We start from the raw sequence: 25,307 nt of genomic DNA, 5'->3' as shown, positions 1-25,307 counted from the left end.
TTTACAGCCACCCACACGCTAAAGAAATGGGATAATTACCCACACCTTACACCTACTCAACTCTTTTCCTTCTGGGGAACATTCAAAACACCAATTTATAACAGCTTTCTGCTCAAGGCTTGTCACCTCTGAAACAGCACTGATTTGGCATCAAGTAAACGCTAAAGCATTGTGAAATTTTCCATCTATTCTATTTTCTTTAAGTTATAAATTAATAAAAATCTCAAACCCCAGGAAACGTCCCAAAATGGTGTGAGGCAGGGTGGCCCCATCTCTACCATGCTCTCAGACAGGGCAGCTTATTCCCTGTGTTTTGTTAGACATTAAGAAACCTTACTGAGAAAAGTCACTTAACCAAACCACACTGCTATCCAGCAACAGAATCTTTTCTAAAGGATGTCACCAAAGACAGTAGGAAAAAAAAAAAACCACAATAAGCAACACAAGTCAATCTTTATTGAAAACTGAAGTATTAATACATAACAATTCTTGTTACAATAAACGTGCTTTTAAGAATTTAAATCTGAGCTCATCTACTCATTGAATTGCATAAAAAATAAAAAAGTATGAATTTTCACAATTGAACTGGCTCAGAATGGAATCTCCACTCTTTGTGTTGATACGATAGTTCAATGCAGGAGCGAGTGATGCCTTAAAACTTATTCTGGAAGACAACATTGACCTAAACTTAAAAAAAGTACCAATACAACTGTTTGTAAGACAGTTTTAAAAAAAGTCATAAAAAGGAAACCTGTGTCTATTCATAACAAACATGGAGAACTATTACTGGGGCCTCTTGTACTTCCATTGCATGCACTCACTTTTTCAAATCTTAGACAGGAGGGCAGCCAATAATAGCATTACAATAAAAAAAACCCCACTAACAAATCCATTCTACTTAAAACAAGTCTGTACAGCAGCCAGCTAAAAAAGCTTTCCCAGTTTGCCTGCTAAGTGCCCAAAAGTCACAACTGTTTAGAAAAGTCATATTCACGTTCTTGATGATGAAAACTTCAGAGCCCATAAATTGGTTAGAATATTTTTAAAAATCCCAAATGGACCCTTACTACCTGTGGAATTCAGATGTTTTGGTGTTCTATTCAACCCACACAAGCAAAGGTTTCCTCGTCCCCAGATAAGCACTGTTCCTCTTCTGTCTCAAAAAAACACCTTATTTTCTCAACACCCTCCCGAACAAGAGGTGTACACAGCCTGCTAAGAGTCCTCACTACTTCAAAGGAGATCTCAGAATGAACTTGGTTCTTGGCGAGGCTTGATGCACAAAACTATCCTAACTTTGCTGCAGTTGTTCCTGTTAATTGGCATTCTACCTCATCAAATCTGAGGGTCTCTGCAGGAAGCTTAGAGTTGATAAAATACAGGATTAGAAAGCTGAAACTTATTAATGAGAACAACGTGAATGAGTTTAAATCTTTATGTCTTTTGACCAGGTGTTCACACGCACTTGTACATGCCCCCGTGCACGCCAGGGCTGGCCAGGGACACCTGCAGGAGGAGGCAGGATCCAGCTCCTGACTAGTTCCCACCAGTGGCTGCACAAACCACATCCTGGGCAACGGCAAAGGGCCCTTCAACAACCACAGCATCCGGCCTCTTTCCCACAAGTTCCAGCTGAAGCATCATACTGTTCACGTTCCTAAGATGAGAGGTTTCACATACATGGTTATTTACTACTCTGGTATGAGTTTAAGCCTACAGTTAAGTGGTAGTATCAGATCGCTGTGCTCACCTATTCAAGCAAAAGTATGTTCTAAACCCAAATGAATGGTGTATAATGCTCTCTTTAAGCACTGGGGAGTGATTCCAAGTCAATTCTAACTCTTGCTCAGATACCTTGAGTGGCCTTACTACCCAAGTAGCAGTGAAGCCAGAACGCTCCAATGAAGAGTAGTCAACGTTGAGTACCCTGGTATAACTCTGTACCATGAACTATTCTCAGACAACACTAAGACATGGTGGTACTTACGGGGGGTGGTGGTGGTTTGTTGTTCAGGGTTTTTTTCAGTGGATGAAGCAATACAAGGAAGGACTTCAACTAAGAAGGATTTTTTTTCATCTACCACTGCATCTAAGCACTTAACTTGCATAGTACGCTCAAAAAAAAAAAAAAAAAAAAAAAAAGCTTTCTTGAACAGCATTCCTGCACATCTCCTAGAAACTTCAAACAGGCGATGGTTACAACAAGCACAAGCAAGATCTAGTAGTAGGTTCTCTGGTTTCCTTCCTGGTGTTTCATTAATAACCACCACGCCACTGACTAGGGCTACACGGTTTTGGTGCCAATTATTAGCCATTTTTCTTTTGCTGCTGCTACATTTAAAAGACATTTTCATCAGTTGTTACTGACATAGGGAATACCTCAGTTTTTAAAAAATATCTAAACTCAACACCTGAAATTTGAATTAAAAAAAAATAAAAAAAATCTTTCTTGGACTTCTCTTTGTTATTGCTGCAACAGTTATTTTCGGTTCCAGGTTTAAAGTAGTACTTTGTTTTTAATCATATAAAGCTGCCATAAAAGTGTGTGTTTGTTGTTTTTTTTGTTGTTTTTTTTTTTTTTTTTAAAGAGAAGCTTGATCTGAAATGTTCTCTACTGCACTAGGTCTTTTCATTTGCTGAGGAGCTCTAGTGCAAACACATACTGTGTATTTATTTATAAAGGAATTCTAAATAGGGAATGTTATATAAAAAGCAGGAGAGAATGTTTCATAAGACCCTCACTGTGTAAACGCCTATTTAATGATGTACAGTTTCCCCTGCTGCAGTTTTATAACCATGCTTTCTACTATTTGCAACAAAATACCATTAAGATAGTTATATATACACATATTTCCCCCGTCCCCCTGCACTGTGCTTTTGGTTACTTTCCTTATCACGGAGACATGCTCCACCCTCCCAGTAGATTATAATTGATCGAAACTGGAAGGCGTAGTACCTTTTAAAAAAGGTAGTTTCCCCCTCGTGGATGAATCCCATAATGCAACTTAGAAAAAAAAGTGCTCAAGTAAGTGAGACTGCCTAAATGTTATGGAATATTATACAGAGACCAATTCCAAGATGACATTTAGGAATCTGAAGTTAGAGCAAATATATAGGAAGTCGTATTCATTCCTTAACTATTTATCTATTGCAGCATTCATGAAAGTTCTCTCCTATGATTTTCAAAGCTTTAGTTTGTTGGGTGATGAAACAGGAGACAGCAAAGCTTTGAGCTTGTTCTTTACAGCTTCTCCCCAATATAGCACTGTTTCATGCCTCAGCTCTTTGTTAAAATCACGCTAAGACAACAAAATGTCACACTCTACCAGCTAAAATGGACAAATGGCCTGTATTAATGCTCACTGTACTCTGGCACACCTGACTAATCAAAGCTGCAAATCTACTACACAAATGGAATTGTTAAACAGACTTGAACGAAGCAGTACAGATTCAAATAAATTTGTCTGGGGTAATTTTCTGCTCCATATAAAAACATATGGAAATCCCTAAGCTGCAGTAAGTGCTCATGAGTAAGGTTTAAAGTACTTATTTCAACAACATAGTTATGTTCATGGCATCAGAAATAAGGGGGCTGTCCACTGACAGTGATTCATGCAAAATAACCTAAACTTTATTAAACACAAAAAAAAAAAAAAAAAGGAAGTACAAAATATGGGAGTGCTTATTGTAAAAAATAAAGTTACTGAAGGCTCTAACAACCAACGGGTTATGAAGGTACATAAGCCTCCCACCAGGGCAGATACTGGAATGGCAGCATTAAGTCAGCACTGATGCTACCCTGAGGTAGCTGCCAAATCTCTATAGGAGCAGAACACCCCAAAACAAAGCATAACTAGATACACAACTGAGAAAATTTACTTCTGAATGGAAGTTAACCTACAAGAACAATACAGCCTGATATACCTCTGTGTAAACACTTAAAAGGGAACAACATTTTATAAACCATTTACTGCATAATTTATTGCAGGCAGAATGTATCAAACAAAAGAAAATCGCATCTTTCGGGAATCATAAGTCAGGCAGGTTTAAGAAAAACCTTGACTTTATGTGCAATATTCAAATTTAAAAATTTAAAATCTCCCCCATAACAATTTTGGTATACAAATGGGTTCTAAGGCTAGCCCTTTGTCCCACAGCATTTGCTTTGAGGTACTTTTTAAAAATTGAAGTTGCAAAAAAGAATATCAGAAATGACTCATTGCAATGAAATGCTAATCTGCAGTCAAGTCTTACTTTACGTGCTTCCAAGTGCAATTTAGGAAGTTAAAAAAAAGAAAATACTAAGAAAACACATCAAAATGTTGTAACCAACAAATGGCTCCTACATCAATTACAAATATTTTCAGGAAAAAACCCCAAAACAAAACAAAAAAAGAGCTATTTGAAATCTCTGTATTCTGGCAGCCCTCATACAGCATATCCATAGTCCATACTGCAAGTAGCTAATAAGGAAATCGTGTTAAAATGATTTGTTCCCCTTTAACATACTCATCAGGCACACAAGCTTTCCTCAGAATAACATGCAGCTGAACTCCTGTTTGTTGTAGAAAGCCCTAGCATTTCTTAAGTTTCAGGAAAGCAAGCTGGATGAACTGCACATACATTTTCAACTGACTACAACATTCTTTAGGAAAAACAGCATGAATTTCCTGAACTGAGAACTAAAAGAAAGTGTTTTTCTATCAGTCTGTGTGGCAGTCTCACTTTGACACATCTTGCATCATATGAAAGATAGTACTGAATATATATCTCCCCAGGACATGCAATTCCTTATGCAGGTGATGTCACCTCCTACTATTCCTAAGAGCCAGTTTTGCCTCAAGGAAGTTTGCTTTATTTACTGGCACACACAGCTTTACCTTTGTCATTTCATTCTGATCCTTAAGAACATCTGTATAACACTGAATCCGTATAATGAGAATGAAAAGGTATGAAGTCAACTAATTCAACTAATTGTGTGCGGGATTTCTACAGTTTGTCTGACTCATTTTCCAGTCACTCCAATTTAGTAGTTGAATTTGAAAAGAATACATGACTTAAATAAAAATATGCCCCTTTTAAACTGGCAACTTCATCAACCTGAAAAAGGCTGAAGCACTAAACTAATGTATATTATGGTATTCTATAAAGAAACTCACTTTCATGATTCTACCTTTTAAGACCCTGCATACATTACAACAGTGCATTAGTGATACAAGTTGTAAAATACTTTCCGGTTCCTTTGGATTTGCATATGATGGTTTTTGCATCAGTCACTGCAGGTAGATTGAGCAAGCTTTGTTTTTGTGTTTTAACATGCATTCAACTAGATATGGATCAGAATAAATTTATACTCCCTTTTTATCATTATAATTAGCTAAAAAATTGCAAGACAGTCCACAAAACAGGATTTGCTTTAAGACTAACTGCTGGAGTTCCAAGATGTAAGATATGCAGCACTGGAAAATCTTCAGTGATCAGGAATTAGTAGTGTTTAGCCAAGTGTTGAAAGCATTCAGAAGAAAAGTCCTGGTTGGAGGCATGAGGGCTTCAGCACCAACTTTTAAACCTCAATTTCTTGATTGCATATCTCCCATCTTCAAACCTACGTTAAGAGGAGGAAACAATAGGAAATACTCTCAATTATGTGGAATACTATTTGAGTGTAGCAGAACATTCTAACATTTCATGCACCACACTGATATGCACACACAACAGATGTTAAGTATTACATAATGCTATCTAGCACTTCTCCAGACAGCTGAAATCTACAGGCTTCTAGGTTAAAAATTCACTACATTGATTTTTCTCCCATCCTGTCCATTCCGGCTTTCCGTCAGCACTAACAGATTTGTCTTAAGTAGAAGGTGTAATATTAAAAAGTTATTTTATGCCAAATTTAATAATCAGCAGTTCTGAGTTTAGTCACAGCAGAACTCTCACTTTTTATACACATGTAATATGATACTCTCAGATGAAATACTGTATGTGAAACATTTTGGATCTGTAGACCAATATGTAGCATCACAGCAAAATAAGAAATAGCTGTTGCTTTATCAACTCAAAGGTAACAGTCACCTGTAATCACAGAACTCTGGACTACTAACTGCTGAAACAAATCCCAAGAAAGTTAAAGTTAACTTTGTCATAAACCAAATGGGCTAAAAATTTCTAGTTCAGTTGGTCTGACGAGTCCTTATTCCGAATGAAGCTGTTCTGAATTTATGCTAAAAAAAAAAAAACACCAAAAAACAGGAACAGAAGGGAGGATCCCAAAAACATTCGGCTTTGTGTCAGTTTGACACACATTACGCCCCCAAAATCCATCCCACCTTAGCAGATTTCAAAATTAAACTCCTTTTCTTGAAACCCATGATATAAATTTTGGTCCACACTAGAAACGATTTTTCCATGCTGACTGCAAGGTGTATGAACTGGTACTTACCTGAAACAGAGTGAATATATGAAATTAACCCAAGGTTGTGTATTTGTTTCAGCAGACTGTAAAAAAGATTCACCTTCAGAGCAAGGCAACACACTTATTTTCCCTAAATATTTCACCAATCAAAAATAAGACTACAAAGTTCCACACATTACTTCCTTCAGGAATCACAGTACTGCTGAATTCAACAACTACCAATGAATCCAAAATATTGAATACACTTAAGACGCGATGTATTGTATAATAAGGCAGACTCGAGGCTTGTTCTGTCATACTCAACAATCATAGACCATGAAAATGATTCATCATTTCTGCAGATACAGACCACTGAAGAAGTCCCACTAGGCTTCTCTCCTTTGCAGGGAACAGCTATTACATAAGCAATAATTTTTGTGTATTCTTATTCAATTAGAATACTGTAGAAGTACCCCAAACTGCTTACCTTCTGAAAAATCTCCCCAAAAGAACCTGCAATGCTGTCATTTATAAGAAAGATTAACTGCTTTCAATCTCAATTGGTAACTTACACTGACTGCCAGGATGATCACCACTGTGGGGGCACATAACTATAGGTTGGTGTTCCTGGAGCCCGATATGTGGGCATAGTAACTGGATGAGGGGCTACTGGAGTTGGGGAATGAGTTGTCAACAAAGTACCTACGAGGAAGAGAACAATTTTTTTAGTAAGCACAAATTCCAGTACAGAGGAAAAAAAAAAAAAAAAAAAGGGGGTGGGGGGGGTGGGGAGGGGGAGTTAATTTTAAAAACAATTGCAGCATGCTCATCTTCCGATCTAAAATTACCAGTATCATTTTGCACTTCAGCCCCAGTCTTCCTTCAAACATTTGTGCAAGGGGATCATTTTGATGTTTAGTCCAATGCACACAAAGATACTCATTACTCAAAAATAGCTCTAGCAGAAACCCTGCAACATAAGCATTATTCACTGCAAAACTTTTTCCCACAGCAGGCTTTATACGCTGTAAGAATATCTGATGGTAGAGATAACTTGACTGATAAATCAGAATAAATTAGTTCTTGTTTGCATTATTACAGATAGGTTTTTACAGACTAAGAGGCTTCAGAAACAAACAGGCTGAGATAGCAGGATTTTAACAGTCCTACTCTAGAGCACTTTATAGAAACAGTAACAAGCACCTGGGACAAGCTTGCCCACATACAAAAATCCAGTGTTTGCTCAGTTTGTGACACAACTTCTCTTGTTTTCACGTTTTTCAAACTAAATGATAAATTTGACAATATAAAAAACAGACTCTGAAAACAAGCATGGTGTTTGTTTTTTATATTACTGAACTGACTGCCCTTTGACTGAATATGGACATTTCTTTGAGTTAAGACCCACTGAGTAACAAAGTATGATGCTACCTCAGTAAACACTCACAGATGAGTCTATATGATTGGTTAAATATTCTCTCCAAAACTCTATCACTAAGAGTGTGGCATTAGGAAGCAGACATCCCTAATCACTGCCTATGACACAGAAGACTTACAGGTAGTACAAATACATAAGAAGTTAGATCTCAACATAAAGTCAGTGACATGAGGGGTGGGCTGAAAATACTGTATGTTCCTCAGCCTTAAGTGGCTGCTGTTTTCAACTAGGCATAGAGAAATGTATTGAGAAGAGGAAGTCAGTCTCTTGATGCTGGTGAGAAGCAAATGATGCAACAGTAAGTGAAATTCCATACAGATACAAAGAAAAAATATTTTACCATAATACTAATAGCTGGAAAGAGGTGTGATTATCTCCATCCTTAGAGATGATCACATTATTATCACTGAACAAGTACTGATCTAGCTGGACCCACTCTGAAGATGCTGGACTAGATGACCTACATAAGTCCCTTCTAATCTGAACAGTTCTGTGATTCTGCCAAGTACACCCCTGGCATCACATTTTTGTAACGCAGCTGCGTTCCGTCTAGAACTAAAAGGGGAGCTTCATCAAGAAAACATCTGGGTTATAAACTCACGTACCTGCTGACATTGCCATAGTAGTCCCAGCCACCATCCCCATGGTCACACCGTTTCCCCTTGGTGGCGGAATGGGAGCAGGATACATAGTTGCTGGCATGCCATTAGGCTGCACAACTGTGGTGTGGTGAATTACGTGGGGTGGTGCTGCATATAAAGGCTGCGTATAATAAGTGCCTTGCTGTTGGAGAAAAAAAAAAAGTAAATTAAGTAGTTACAGTACATCTGATGGGAAGATAAATGACATCTTTCATGAATATACCATGAAATAAAAGCATTGCCCTAAAGATGCAGCGTATTTCCAGAGCAGAAGCCAAAACATTCATTTCAACTATCCTAACTGCGTTTCACCAGCAAACTTTTTAACATTTATCCTCTTTTTACGGAATATATCCTATCTGGATAAACCTCAATACATGCTCATTAATTCCCTTCAACTACTGTGTACATGCCAGGCAAGTTTCTTCTATGCAAAAAGAGGGCCAACATTTCCCAAAAATATGCTTAATTCTACAATTTCTAACAGTTTTCAACAATTTGCCTAGTATGAGACTTGGTAACTCCCTGAATCACAAGAGGCTTCCTAAAAGAATAGTTAAAAAATAAATCAGTGCAAGTTTGTAGCAATTTTTGACAAAATTAAATCAGCATGTGGTAGTTCTAGCTTCCAGCACACATTTTAAAAACTACTGAATCCAATGTCTCTTCAAAGACTGAACACATTATCAGTAAGTGCAGAGTAACTGTCATGTGAGAGAGAATGTAAGAGTGCACACACACTCTGTAAATTACTGTATTAAGAACTCTTACTATAGGCAGCTAAAAATTCTCTCCATCCATGAAGAAATAAGTATGACAAAGTTAAGAGTTCAAGCAGGTATTCAAGGTAAACAAAACACTACCCGAACAGGCAGGTTTTTTGTTTTGTTCATTTACCTGTGCATACGGATTCTGCTGTGGATAGGCACTTCGAACTGGATACACAGCAGTCTGATAGGGATTCGGTGACGAAGAATATGGTGGCACTGCTCCACTAGTGGGTGAACAAGATACTTTATATGGGGTGCCTGGTGTATAACCTGAAACAAAGGTAAATCTGCATTAAAAACATGAAAAACAAGTGTCAGTACACTGCTTTCTGAAGTCAGGGGTAACAAGTTTCTTTACTTCCAAATTGCTTTATCTTCATGGGAGTATTCAACGTGACTATCAATATCCAACCACAAGTCCTACCATTTACATAATACCGATCACAGTCTGAAAATAATACTTGACTGTGTCAACTACACATGAAAAGTTAACTGGATTTTTGCTCGGTATGCTTTTCAAATCTATGGATATGGGATAAAAAGAAGGATTTGGATTTTGTAGTAATATCATTAAATACTTGTATTTGGCATATTAGGCAGCATTCCTACACAGGAGGATTTGGTACATGTTAGTATCAGCCCACTTCTCAATGCACCCCAAATTGTACCAGCAACACAGTAACAGTTAACTAACCTGCAGCTGCCTTCTGCAGATGACAACACAGCACAAGAATAACAACTTCAAAAGTCAGAATCATGTAGAAAGCTCACAATGGATTTTCAGAGAACAGAGATATAACCTGTAACCTCTACTCAACTTACATTTACTCTCTCTCATTTGTTTTCTGGCATTTTCTGAACTGGCTAAAATAAACACAAAAGGCCATACCTTTAAAACACAATCACTGTAGAGTTCATTGCAACTACAAAGTAGACTTTGAAGGCACTTTAAATATTCTTTTTGTGTATCAGACATACTCTTAATCATCACTTAAGAATTATTTTCATACATTACAGTAAGACTTCAGATGCCATCAGGAAGAATTTTTGCATTCCTATTACAAGGTCCTCAAAATCAGTCTCCCTTGTAAACGTTCAATTTTTACAGGGATAAGTAGCAACTGCTGGCTCAGACCCTGCCTAAAGACAGTTCTTCTGCAATTTCTCCTGCCCTCATCAGACAAGGTCTCAAGATAACAGAACAAGGGCTTGATGACACATGGGGGAGATCTATAAAAGTACTGTTGCATGCTACACTCCCAAGATTATACTACGGCTTAATGGCCAGAGTGAGAATACAAATACCTTAGCAGCAGCATCCACCAGTAATGACATTTAGGGTAGCAAACAACAGGCATGATCCTGTTCTGGAGAAAGGATCAAGGCTCCTAGACTGTACTACGCTGAAAAGATCTTGGGTCTCATACAGGTCCACCACACTAGGAGACACAACATCTAGAGATACAATTTCTATGTAACTGGATTTGTACAAAATAGTACTAGAGCAACACAAGAAAGAAAAAAACCTTGGTAATTACAGAAAAAAAAAAAGAGACTATCAGAATAGAGATTAGGTTGACTTTAAAAACTGTCTAGAATGTGCTGACTTCAATACAGAGAACAGATCTGAAGCCATATAGCAGAGAGAACACTGGCATTTGTGTTGTGAAAAATCAGTCTGTGCAGACAGCATGATGACAGATGACCTTTCCTCTTTTTGCAGAAGTCTGAGTTTCTTTTCAATTTCATTCCACCCTTCAAACTCAAAATTGTTATGTTAACAAACAAGTAAGTTTACTTTGGTTTGGTTTTTTAATAGAATTTAACACCTTTAGAGACACTAAAGAAAGCTACCACAGCACTTACTCTGAACCCCTGTTTTTAGAGATCCTGAATTTTTGACAAATAGAGCATGTTGAGGAAGTAACTAACTTCTGTTTCTAGTATGGACCACTACAAAACCCAAACATGAAGCATCACTACAGAACTACAACTACACCCTCAGTCAAGTCCACTCTCATTCTAAAAACCCACTGATAAGTCACACAGGCAATTTAACTTTCATCCTTGCAAAGTGGTACATCCATATAAGAGGTATTCTGCCTTCCCATTTGATTTTTTTCTCCCTTTCAAGGCATAAAGACCTTAAAAGGTAAGCCACATGGTTATTCAAAACCACAGAAATTTAAGAAAGATACTTTTAAAAAGGTATCCTTTCTGAACAGCAGTGGCACAGCACATTTAAACACTGCTGTGTGATGTGAATTTAGAAAAGCTTTAATTCTACAAACAAGCAGTTACATCAGAAAATTTATTTTAAAAATTATTTTAACATCCCAGCTACCAGTAGTAGTATTATTTTCAAGTTGTTACCTGCCTGGATTAGAAGATCTGGACATTCTGAACTTCAGTTCATAGCTTAAAGAGTAACTAAAAATTAAAGCTATTCTTCATTCTGAAATCAAAGCTTATTTTCTATTCAACTGCAATAAAGACTCTAATAGTACTAGCTTTAAAAAAAATTAAGGACAGTTGAAGATGGTATACAACTTCTGTATGTTCTCATTCCTTTTTCACACAAAAGTAAAACATTTCTTACTCTAACTTTGGTATGTAACATGAGATGTATTCCAAGATTAATCAATGAAAACTAATCTTACAACATGATTAAATTTAACAGGTCAAGAATCTTCCCCAGAAAACATTGCGTTTTGTTACCACATAACTGACATGGAGGGGTAAAAAAAAATAATCAACTGGATAAAAACATCAGTCTTATGATTTGGTAAATTGATTTCATGCAATTATCTTCATCTTCCCGCAGCAGGATTTGCTAACTGCAACCAGTAATAAGACTGGAACTTTCAGTTATCTGATCCTAGGATGAAAAACTACAGCTACTCCTCAGCATAGTTGCAGGAATCCTGATGATATATACAGTGGAGCACAGAAGGCAGTGACACATCACCAGGGTAATCTCAACCATGAAACTGAAGGGCCTATTAGCAATACAAGCTGATAATAAAAACCCACACAGGGCTTTGATTCCCATGCTATGAGTTATACCCTTGATGGGAACTGCTCTCCCTTGAACATCACTTTCCAAAATGTTCTTGAACAACCCAGTGCAAGTACAAGCTGGTACTTCCAGATACAATACTTTCACAGAGGCAATACTGTATCCAAAGGATAGATCTATCTTTTATTTAATTACTGGAACTTACAATACCCATCCACTTCCCTACCTTAAATTCAAGACTGAAGACAAGCCAAGATCAATTCTGCACTCGCTATGCCTCTAAGCAGCAAACTGAACAGAGACACAGGTAGTACCAACTAGAATACTCCACAGTTCTAAGGAAAGCTACACAGCTACACACTTCTAACAGGTTCTGCAGCCAAACATTTTAGATCACATACCCTTGCCTCAGTAATTGTTGCCATGCCCTTTTTAGAGTCTCCTGGTAGTTAATGAAATGTCATACGTGACAAACATTGAACTTCAATATCACAAGCAGGCTTCCACAACATAAGCTTCCCAATTTCAAGCAGCATCCTTTACTAGACCTGTAAGTTACACAAGGGCATTCAGGGACAAATTTGGTTATATGTCACATGTATCTCTGAAAAAAATGGCATATTAAATGCAAGTGAAAGAGTTCCTGAACATGGCCCAGATCTACATTACCAAAGTGGTGTAAGGATTTCCTTACTATGCAGAATAACCACAGGGAGAACACTGTTCCATCAGATGTATGTTCCTGGTTTAAGCGGAAATTAAATGCTACCAGCTTCTGTTTTGTTTCAAGCATTAGCACATCAAAATCATCTTCTATCAGTGAAAGCACAACTACATGAAAACAACTTGAGTGAGTGCTTTGGTTTCTCTCATGTCTGTTATTCCTTTTCCTTGGCTCATCACATTCCCTTTCTCTTAAATGACCAGCATGAAAGTGCAGTTACCTAAATCCTCCCCCAGTATCTACTATGGACAAAACACTTTTACCCAGCAACCAGGCTTTCCAGACAATTAGTTCTTGCAGGACAATCTTAAGGGCAGAAAGAAGGCAGCAAGCTGAGCTTGGAAAGATACAATTTAAGAGAAGGATGAAAAAGAAGAATTTTGAAGACCACAGACAGAAGGAAAACCAGAAATCTGGAAACAATCAGTAGCATGCAAAGCAAGCAGAATCATGAAGGCGGCAGTGAAGGCAAACACGATGCAATCCTCAAGTATCAGCCTGAAATACAGAAACAACAGCTAAAACCTCAGCTTTTCCCTTCTCTGAAGGTGAAAGCAGTATGACAATACAAGATTATACTAATTTTAATTTATCAGATGATTCCTTATGAGTCATATTCAAAGTAATGTAACACTTATCCCACAGTGTAAGTGTTATTGTAAGCCCCTACAGCTTCTCCTCATTCTTAGTTCTATCAACTTCTGAACTTTGGGTTACTGCTTGGACATACCTATTACACATACCTGTTTGGAAGGTAGGATTTGCTCCAGGATACATATTAGGGGAATAGGCAGGCGCAGCCGCTGCATAGCCCATGGGGAAGCCAGCTAGAAGAAAGAACATGTCAAAGTTATTTCCTAGACTGATTGCACAGTCTAACCAGATTTTACTCTCAAAGATTTTTCGCTGTACATCTTTTGAGATAAGCTAACAGATGGCCTTCAATCACACCTCCTCAACTAAAACACTGGACTCCTCTTCTCCCAAGCCACCTGAAGCTGAATGCTAGATGAAGGGAACAGCTAAGGAGTCACAAGTGCCATTCTCCCTTACATCCCTGTTTCAGCAAATCTCAAAGTTGACCAAGTAACTCTTCAGCTAGTCGGACAACAAAGTTTTATGCAACTATCCAATCTTCCTCCCCTCCGAGTTTTAAGACCTGATGTACATAAAGTATTTATCTGAAGAAAAGGGACTTTTTCCACAGAAACAAATCCCCAACAGTCAGAGTGATTCTGACTCTCCAGATACAGAGGTATCACAAATGGAGAGTACAAAGCAACCTTAGGTAGTCCAAAGCATTTGCTGCATCTGAGACAGTTATCAAACAAGCTCACGAGTTTCAGGCACGTACTATGACAGTTAACAGTAACAAGTGATTCACTGTGGTATCAGCAAAATGACAGGTAAATGCTTCTATATCAGAATGTAAGAACCACTATGGCTGAATTAACATTGCAATACACTGACCTCCAACATAAGGCAAAAAAGAGCATTTAGCAAAAGCTACAGTTACTTGAAAGATACGAATTTCTGAATTAATCATAGCTGTTATTTTTTCCAGAACTTATTTACATTATTACAAACTTTAAAACTGAGTCATGTTTGTATTTAGAAAGACAGAGTTACCATCACATTTTGTTATCAACATACAAAGATTTCAACTTCTCCAGATGAAAGGCAATTATTATTTGTATATTCACCATCAGGCTTAAAGCTGCTAGTTTTAAACTGCTATTCTAATCTGAAGAGCTTCTAGTTCACTATAAATCCCAAAGACCTTAGCAATTACTTCTAACAATAAAAATTCCTTAGCTCGGTACTATATTTGCCAACCTAGTTTTGTAAAGAACTCTGTAAACATATCAAGTGACATACACTTGGTACTACTATAAGGTGGTCAGCATGGATAAGACTAAGAAAAGCATTAGGCTTAAAAATCAAAGGTAAAAATAACATATCCAATTCAAAACAACTTTTTAGAGTGTAAATAGCTCTTAAGTTTTCAAATTCACAAGCTGCTAGCGAAAAGCTTTAGTAGAGCTTGATACCTTACTCAAAACTGACTACACATCTGCAACATTAATGTTGTATACATTTTCATTCCACTATTCTTTCTTCACAGGTTTAGCTCCACAGTAGACCACTATGAACTGCTCAAGAAACAAGTAATTTGTGAAAAATATAACTATGACAAGCAGCAATTTTGACTTCTACACAGAACTTTTATCCATATGAGAACATTTGGATATCGATTCCTTGGTACTGTAAACCCAATCAACAACCTCAAATAGATGCAGCATAATATAAACAGCTATTAAATATGCAACAGCTTTAGAAACACAGTGTCTTTAAATAACACATTCCACCTAACGATATGTTCATTACTTTCTATTACCATGAAATCCATGTAAATTCAATGATTCTGAATGGAGAATCTGTAGGTTTTAAATTAGGAGAGGCAAAGAAGGGAGCCTTAGTCATGCAACAGTTTTTTTTAAAAAAAAAAAAAATCCTAAAATGCAAATCTACCTTTCATTTTAGAGAATATGTTTTGTGTTTATCCCACAATCTTTTAAGCCTGAACCAGGCACATCAGCAAACTGTCTGTAACACCATAACACTGTAGACCTTAATTGCTGAATTTAAGGGTCACAGTTGCGTTAACCAACTGACTGACTGCTATAAGAAAGAATTCTGAGTGATCAACTTATAGCATGACATGTGAGGCACTTCTGTAACAACTGTACTTCAACTCCATGTATTTTAGTTATGCTAATTTATAACCAAGTAAAGACTGGTGCAAATATACAGTACTTGCACAATTTAATATGTAGTCTAATATGTATAACAGTAGAACAAAAAAAAGATTAGAAGTTGTAATGTTGTTTAAACTGCTATTTATGAATATACAATAGTATATCTTCCTAAGTAAATTAAGGTGCCACTTAGATTAGTGTAAGCAAGAGCTTCAGTGCAATGTGTAAATGGTTGTAAGCACAAATGAAATCCTGGTTAATAAAAATCTGTGTTTAGAAAATTAATAGAGATAAAAATACAAAGTCATTGAAATAATTCATAAGAATCTTTACCTAAAGTAAAAGAAAGCCTTGAAAAAGGAATTACAAATATAGAAATAATTGTACTGTAACAGATATTAATTAGTAAACCACTGCTGCTTCCCTTATTAGTTATATGGGGTACAATAATTTTATAAGACAGTTACAGAGAATAAAACCATCCTGAGGGACTTATGGTTACACGGCATCAGCTTTACAATTTATTAATGCACCATTTCAGTCACTCAACAGACTTGTAATACTGCAACACAATTTGTTTTTCCCTTATAAACACTGTGGAAATCAAGAAATGTACACTAGTTTGAGGAAAAAAATACAAGTACCTGAAAAGCAAAAAAAAAAAAAAAAAAAAAAGAAAATGTTTTTGAAACAATCAAGTCAACAGTAAAGAAAATTCATTTATGCACCAGAATTTAGAAGAAGGGAGAGAAAAGTGGAACAGGAAAACAGGAACTCCAGTATACTACCTAAACTGAAAAGCAAATTTAAAAACTGTAAATACCGGTAGGAAAATGTAGTACAGCTACAAAGCATATAAACAGTAACGACGCAGAACGATTTCTAGCTCCCAACACAGATGCCAACTAAATCACAAAACAGGCTCCCTGTAAAAGCTACAAGAGTTTAATTGGTTATGATACATAAAATGTGAGCTGAAAGACCCTCCAGCCTCTCCCAGCACAGAATAATTCCCTTACCCCACATATATCAGAAAAAAAGACTGCATCAAGACATACTGCTTGAAATGCCTTACAGAGACATACAGCCCTTCTCTTTAGCCTTCCTGGGAAGTTCTGTTCACATCAAATTATTGCCTTATCCAAATTCTGAACTATGGCAACATCAGAAATGAAGCCTGCTCACACATATGTTAAGAGATGAAGGGAAAAAACCCTGGTGCAAAACTTGAAGCCAAATGAGAAGCAGAGAAACCAAGAAATACATTTAATTTCTATTTTAAAACCATTTTTTGGCCATTTTCTTCATCCCACCTTTGTTGCTATGCTTTGGGCAGTCATAAAACAGACAGCATGAACAAGAATTAAAGGCTAGAAAGGTTAACAGTGTCAGACAACTAACCGCAGAAATAGACTGATTCCTCTTCTTGCAGGGCGTAATTATTAGAGCTCCTATAAAATAAGCTGCTTTGGAAGAGATACTGAAGTTAGAAATATAATTGAACTAATATCACTCTTGAAACATCACTTTTCAAATTTAAAAAAACCCACCCAAATCCCAAAACAGATTACCATACACAAAGGCATTCGTAAGTGACTATTTCTTCTGGATTACAAACAATGAGTGTAACTAAAACTCATTAAAAAGCATCATTACTTACCTGGATAACCAATTCCTTTGGCATTTGCATAGGGAACCCCAGAAGATCCAGGGCTATACACAGGATTCATGATTTCAGTAACTGAATCAGGGGAAAAAAGAAAAAGAAAAAAGTATTTACTCAAGTATAGGGAAAGCCTAAAATCTCAGCAACTGGAAGTGGGGGAAAAGCATATCAGAAGAAGTAGTAACAGAGGAAAAAGCAGCAATCCCACTACTCATCAACATTAAAACTGTAGCTACAAGCAAGCGAGAGTCACTGCAGAATTAAGTTTCAAAGCCTCACAACTCTCAATTGGCTAGAGAATGTCTCAGGAATTAAACATTCCCTGTTGTGGGGCACGCTTTCAAAATACCTCCAACCCCTGAGAGCTCCTCCCATGGCACACAAATCCATAACCCACGGCAGAAGTTCACATGTGTTGGACTTCTCCCCCATGTCATTTATCATCTATCACTTATCACCTATCTGCCATTTATCAATCTTGGTTTCTTCCCATTTCTTTCTTGAAGCATCAAGCCAAAGGATGCAAATACTTATGGTCTATTACTATTGGCATTTCAAGCCTGGGATTCCAGTGCTTCACCAGCACTAAATTCATCAGCCATCAACAGCCCAAGTATTACAGAAGTAAGCGGCAAAAGACTTTCTGTATTTGACAGCTAGCTCATTTATTTGTTTACTTGCTGCTCAATTCTTCAGAGCCTACAACAAGCTGACAGTTGGGTCCAGTCATTTCTGAATTATGTATTCACAGACCAAAAAGGCACCTACAGCTACCATCACTGGCAGGAATAAAACCAAATCCCTTGCTTTAAAAAGGCTCTTGTACAGAAACACCAAGGAAAATGAAATGGCATTGAAGATGCCTCTCCAGTTTTTCCAGTACGCCTATGTACTTCTAGGAATATAAATCACTGCATCGCAGCTCACAAGCAAACCCACATGCTTCTTACAAGAGTACTGTTCACAACTACTATTATTTTAGAAGAAGATTCCCATATTTTAATCCTGGTATCTTCAATCATCTGTTTTTCTGCATATGTTTACAAGATTTACCACTTCTCTTTCTGCAAGTGCCCATTTTTCACTACAAATAGCAAGACAAGAGGGCACACTATGAAACCAGACCGATTAACTGTTAATATCTGATACCTGAGTCACTTCCTCTTCTACATCTTGAAATGCCGTCTTACTTAAAGTCTGTTTAACACAGTTTAACAGGATTTTGTAGATAAAGTTTATGAAGCAAAAAAAGAGTCATAATTACACATGCAGTGCTTTAGTTACAGAATATGTTATGGCAGGAATCTGTATGTATCAGCATAGCTGCAATGATAAACCTCTGTTTGGTGGCTGTATAAAACACAAGTAGTTTGATTTTTAAAGTAACACTAAAAACAGCTCTGTGCCAAGAGTTTTAGCAGCACCTAGTACACAAAAGTGAAAGAATCATTTCTGTAAAATTAGGAAATCAGAAAGTAAGTGCTGTCAAAAAGTTTATCATCGGGTTTCACAAAACACTCAAACTCGATGCAAGAGAATTGTAAGATTCTCCAGTTTCTTTGACTTTCCCCCCCCACTTAGCAAGAATACTAACTTAAATAGCTTTTATTTTTTACAGCTTGATAATAGATTGCATATCAAGACAACAGAATCCATTAAGAATTAAAAACCAAACAACCTGCCATTTACATTGCTTAGTATGATGAATGTTCCGCAGAGCGGCATGTTTTAATCACCTGACCAACATAAAAACACCCCAACAGTTTGACATAAACCTCTTTGGAAATGTTCTACACCAAACTAGTCATCTTCAAGTATAAAGCACTATTTTCTACCGAAGCCCCATGGAGTTCTAGCAGCATTAATTCTGCTGTGCCATAAGCAACAGGCATATTTTGCTGGACTAGCATTTCACTGCAGCAAGGCTGTTCTTTTCTCATCTACTCTCTTCTGTGTATCCTCCTTTCTAAATAAGGACTCTCATTTACTTGAAAGCTTTCCATCTCTTCACTTAATATCTTCCTGCACTTCCTTCTTTTTGCATCTCTGCTCCTCTTTCAATGTTGATTTTGTCACATTTTGTCTCTAAACTTACAAAACCTCTAAGAGGTTCAAGCTTCACTTCAGCCTCAGCATTTCCAAGTTGTGGGGTAATAGTCTTAAAGGAAGTGGACATATCCTTCCACCCAAATAAACACAGCACTCTCCCACACCCCCATATCGCTACAAATACAGTGCTCTTCCTTGCAGTGTCTACAGCAATTAGACAGAAAGAAGACTCTGTAACCCTCTCACCATTCTGAATGGCAATGAGAAGAAAGAGTACTGGAAAACCAGCAAGAGCATTCTGCAAATATTTCGGTAACATATTAAAAAATCCCCTGGCTATCAGAACTATTAGTAGTCAAACACAACATACATTCTGAGGAACGACTTAAACAGAAGCCATACAAAGCTGGAAAGGTACAGAAAATGAATAGAAAGGATGAGACAACTCAGAACTGATCTCAAAGGAAGTACAGATTAAGAGAAAGCAATTCCACTTAAGTAAGGGAAAAAACCTATGGCACTGGGAGCCTGCAAGCTGCCTCTTACTGCAAACAATGTCAACTTCCACTTCAAATGCATCCATACTTCAAAATTCGTGCATGTACACACACACACACACAGGTAATACATACTTTCACCACTTCATTCACACCCCAGTTTTCACCACTGCAATACAAGTAAAGATAGACCAGCATATAAAAAGTGCTTACAGTTTTTGAATGCAGACAAAGTTTCAGATCACTTCTAATTAAAAACAATTATTTTCAGGTCTTCTCTGAAGGACCCAACATGTGTAAGTATAATTATATAGTATTACCCAGTGGTTGCAATCATCCTACTCTTACCGTAATTTTACTTGGAAGGGCATCTGTTATATTGAAATACGGAACCTTGCAGTCCACTTCCCTGTAAGGCTTGAAGTCCACATCAAACACTAGGAAAACTAGTACAAAGTGAATCCAAAGAATTGTGGCTTTCAACCTTTTTGTTGGCAACCCCTCCAAAGCATTCTCATGTTAATGTATATGTAAATAAGTGTCTACTGTGCATCATCTGTATATAAATTGCACAGAGTCAACTGTATTTAAATTAGTCAACTAATTCCTTCAGCTGAAATGAAGATAATCATACTTATTAAGGATGCTCTGATTAAAGACTATGCAAGCATGCCTGGGAAGCGCAAATGCTTCACCTTTTCATTCTTGCCAAAGCCAAACAATCAAACTCCGTTTTCATCAAGCCTGTTAAATCTCATCTTGGTACAGATAACAAAACAATCATCCTCCTCTTAAAGCCATATAAAGGCCAACTGCTGGTAATGCTGAAGCTCTAGCACTCCAAATCAGATACTCTTGCGCATAGCTTTTTCTGTTACACTCAGAAAGAGCATATTTCTAGGAAATTCGGCTTTTAAAAAACAGTTTACAGAGATACTGGCAAAAAAACCACAAACAGTGCAAATACTGTAAAACAAACTGCACATTCTTTTGTAACATTTTCTTACCATTTATTTTCAAAGTTGTTCAGAAATGCTATCAGAACAAGATCTACCAAACACCACTTTATGCTCATTTTACAACAATTCCATCACAAGAGTTGGGGAAGAATCTCCAAGCACCTTGCCTAAAGCACACTATTGTGGTCCCCTAATGCTTTCAATTCTTGGAAGTTAGACAGACTCACACTAAGTCATCTATTCATCCTGGAATACTTTCAGAATGCTGTTTGCTATGAACGAGCCAGTTTCCACTTACATACAATCCCTTAACAAAGTTAATTACTATCTTAGTAATGTTCCACATTTTACCCATTTGATTTCCAGTCAGAGCTTAATGGAAGTAAAATACAATTCTTAAATGCCTGGTGGTTTGTAACACAAAAAAAGTAATTTCCACTGCTAAGTAACAAAGAAAATACTTCATGATACTTCAGCTCTTCAAGTAACCAACAATGATTAAAGTCTCGGTCGCGTAATGTTCTGTTAAAACTTCAGCTGCTGAAATAGGCCCTTTGATGCAAATCCTAGTCCAAATAACAAGCGCTTTTGTCAGGATTACTTTTTAAAAAAAATGGTGCTGATATCAGTGGGCATTCAAGACTTCATAACATCTATGACAACACATCCCATACTACACTGGTATTTGCAGGTAGCATGTGCTTCATGTTTTCCATTCATCCAAGACCTCAAAAAAGGTCACTGAATTTTACCAGGAAGCAAGTTATTACCCCTGCTCAAAACAGGGCATGGGTTTATGGCTGCCCATGAATGAAGCCAGCTGGATCCAATGCTTACACAGAACCACCATGCTTCTGGCAAGCAACCCTACTCTCTGTGTTGGGACAGCACTGTCACTCTAACCCCTCAGTATGTTAGATCACCTAGGCTGGCTGGCAGAATTCTGGGGTTTGCTGGAGTATTCTGGGCAGAGGGTTGCTATGTTTTCTTCCTACCAGCCTGAGGCAGCTGAGACACATCACCAAATGGCTAAGACAGCAACAGTTCCAAGGCAAGGAAGGGAGAAGCACTCAATAGCAGCAGTACAGATTGAGGCTGCAGAACCACAGCCTGGAAAAGGACAATTAACAACTCTGCCCGAAGTTCACCCATAAAGTAAAATACAAAGCTGGAAACATCATTCACATGGCAAGTCTTCCTCCTCTGCTCAAGTTACAAGATGTTATTGTCATAAAAGAGAAAGAATGAGACACCTGCAATCATCCTTCTGGTTTGTGTGCATGCAATTTTTAAGATTACAAAGGAATAGAGCAGTTTAGACTTTTTAATCCTTTCTAATGAATATAAATCTCAACTGTAAGCCTATTCTGATAGTGGTTTATTGTTATGAGGTTTTTCTGGTGTTGTAATACATATATATTAGCACCAATACTGCTTGTATCCAATATCAGTAAGGACAGAGACAGTATGATTATATATTAAAGACTCAACAAAATTAGTTCAGTATATCACTCACAAAAAGCAAAACCTGTACCAAAAATTTACTAAGAACCTGCTTGTGAACCAACTTCATTTGTACACTAGTGGCACTGCTCTATTCTGCAAACAAAACCAGAACATTATCAAAACCTTTTTTATTCAAAAAACCCACAACCTACAGAAAGTTTAAACAAACAGCCCAGCATTTCTTGAAGCCTACAACTTCTATTGTTGCTGATGCAGGAGATAGAAGTTGTCAGCTCAAATCCTTGCATCTCCTGCTTAACTTTGAGAACGTGTATATTCTTATTTCAAAGAAGTGGAATAGTGCAGCAAAATCATCAATTCCCCACAGTAAGAACTTTAGAGGCCTGTCTACTGCCAAATTTAGGGAAAGTTAATTAACTATGAGAAACAGATCAATTTGGAAGAATAAAACTTCACTACGTGAAGGAATCATATTCACAACTTTTTAGTTAAACCCTGAAGCTCTGCTTCTTGGTAAGTTTCTATCCTACAAAGCATTATTTCATTCAGTTCATTTCAGTGTATTCCACATTTCTTTTTGAAATAAGATGAAACTGTCACGAGCTCCAAATTGAGATAGGATCTCCAAAAGCCTCTTAATTCCTCCTGCTTTTTAACCTGAAAGTTAAAGTGTGTAATTACTATCCCAAATGTATAGGTTGGGAAGCGTGCGTTATTCGAGCACGGAAGTTTTATGACACTAACAATTATACAAATTACAGTAAAATCACATTAGAGCAGACAGAAAGTCTAGTCAAATTAGGTAACATGTACACTACTACTAAACATTTAAGAACAAATTAAGTCCAGCTCCTCTCATGCTGAGAGCTGTATACCTCCCCTCACTTAAAAAATAATTTTTTACGTTTCTCAGAGCACAGATTTCATCATTTGGCTGGTGTTTATGGTCTGGCTTCAAATATTCTAGAAAAACGCTGAAAGCACGGCTTGCACCAGACCTTTTTTTTTTTTCCTGTTTGTCTCACAACTCTTATTAAAATCTAAAGACAGCTAAAATTTTATTCCTTCCTCCAGCTCACAGATATAAAGGTAACGGGGCAGATACAACATGCAAGCCACAGCCTTTCGCACGCAGCTGAAGCTTACTGATACCAGTTCTTTGAAAATCCAACTGCCCGATCCCCTCGGGACGCTCTACTGAATTTTTACGGAGTTATCCACCAGACAATCTTCAGCCCACATCAGGAAAACAGCGTTACAGCCGTCCCGCGCGTTCAGAAACGACCTACTCCATAAAGGTAACCTGAGCTCCCGGCAGCGACAGAAAACAGAAGCGGACGAGCCCCAGGGCGGCCGCGGGCCCTGCCTACACCGGTGGCGCGAGGCAGCCGGCAAGCGGCTCCCTCGTTCGCTAGCCCATCACCTGCCACCGCTTAAAGGCCACTTCAGGCACCTGTTGCGGAGAGCCCTGCCACCCCCCGAGCCACGCTGAGGGTTCCCCGCGGCCCCGCCGGCCGGGCCGCAGCACTCTCCCCGGCATCGGCCGCGGCGCTGCCCGCGCCACAGCGGCGGTGCTGGGGCCGGTCCGCCCCCCGCCCCCGCGCCGGGCCCCGGGGTAGCGCCGCCGCCGCCGCGTCGCCGGAGAAGGGGTCGCCCGGATGGCTGTGGGGGAGCCGCGAAGAGGCCCGGGAGGCCGGCGGCGCAGGCCGCGGGGAAGGCGCCGGGCCCGGGCTGCCTTACGTAACGGGCCCGGCGCGGCGGGGAGGAAGGCGCGGCTCCGGAAGCCGGCACCACCCGCGGCGGGCCTCGGCGCCTCGCACTCACCGGGCTGCGGCGCTTCGTGGTGGCGGCCCGGCCGTCGCTGCCTGTCTCACTGCGCCTGTACGTGCGTCCGTCCGTCCGTCCGTCCGTGCGCGGGTGCGGGAGGCGGCGGCGGGGCGGGGCGGCGGGCGGAGCCGGGCGGGCGCTGCCTGCGCGGGGGAAAGGGAGGCGGGCAGTGGCCGCCGGGCGACTCCGGCTGCTCCGCGCCCGGCCGCACCGAACAACTGCGCACCGAGCGGCGGCGACGTCACTTCCGCGGGGGAGGGGGCGCGCGCACCTCGCGAGGGGGCGGAAGCCGCCGTCACGTGCGCGGAAGCCCCCGGGCGCTGCCCCCCGCCCCTGCCCGCGGCACGTGACCCCGCCGCCGCCATTAGAGGTGGTGCGGGGGGGCGGCACCTGCGGGCAGTCGCGGCGGGTGTCGCCGCTCTCCTGCCCCGGTCAGGGCTGCCCGGTCCATCTGGCCGCCGAGGCCTGGCCCCGGGCATGGAGCCCGCGGGGTCCTGCCCGTCAGGTGGGGCCGCGGCCGCCCTCCCGCTGCACGGTGTCGGGCGCGGCGGAGGGGCCGAGCGCCCGCGCAGCCCCGGTCCTTGCCCCAGCAGGGTCCTGTGGGGTTGGGGCCCCGGCAGATGCCGCAGCGCGCTCCGCGCTGGGGTCGAGTCCGGGGTGCGCAGGGGAGGGGTGACCGGCGGGGAAGGGTGTCCGCTGTGAGCCGGGCCTGGCGGGGCCGGGTGGCAAGGAAGGGGCTGCCGGCGGTGCCGAGCTCGGACACGAGCCAGGCCGCCTCCTGCACCAGCACGTGTGCTGAGCCCCACCGGGAAAACGGGCGACTGGCAGGACAGAGAAGTTGAGGATCTGTCTAAACTGAAACTGGGGAGGAAAAAGATAGATGGCTTAAACTGTACCACTGAGAGTGCCAGTAGCTGAGGCACCCAGACGGTTCTGTGAATGCAGTAACTCCCCGTGAAATTTTTTACTTTTTCTATAGCTTTTGTTTGCTCAGAGCAGGCAGGCCCGTAAACTTTTCTAGGAATCTGAAAAGTACTGCCCTCAGTACAAAACTGAAACATAGGAGTAAGGCAAGCTTAAACAGATTTTATGGT

At 39.6% G+C, this 25,307-nt stretch overlaps 1 protein-coding gene across 1 annotated transcript; it reads right to left on the bottom strand.

Moving 5' to 3' along the window:
* Window positions 1–436: 436 nt before the first annotated feature.
* Window positions 437–24,433, bottom strand: FAM168B (family with sequence similarity 168 member B). Its single transcript, XM_074912074.1, has 7 exons — window positions 24,211–24,433; window positions 17,409–17,489; window positions 13,733–13,816; window positions 9,374–9,516; window positions 8,441–8,618; window positions 6,970–7,099; window positions 437–5,605 (listed from the first exon to the last, which is right to left on the bottom strand). Exons 2-6 carry the CDS (start codon window positions 17,476–17,478, stop codon window positions 6,987–6,989), a joined length of 588 nt encoding a protein of 195 aa, XP_074768175.1. The 5' UTR covers window positions 17,479–17,489; window positions 24,211–24,433; the 3' UTR covers window positions 437–5,605; window positions 6,970–6,986.
* Window positions 24,434–25,307: the final 874 nt, after the last annotated feature.

The sequence above is a fragment of the Athene noctua genome, chromosome 8 (genome assembly GCF_965140245.1).
Source record: "Athene noctua chromosome 8, bAthNoc1.hap1.1, whole genome shotgun sequence".
NCBI classification, from domain to species: Eukaryota; Metazoa; Chordata; class Aves; order Strigiformes; family Strigidae; genus Athene; species Athene noctua.
Note: the sequence above shows the minus strand (reverse complement) of the source record. Positions and strands in the feature narration are given on the sequence as shown.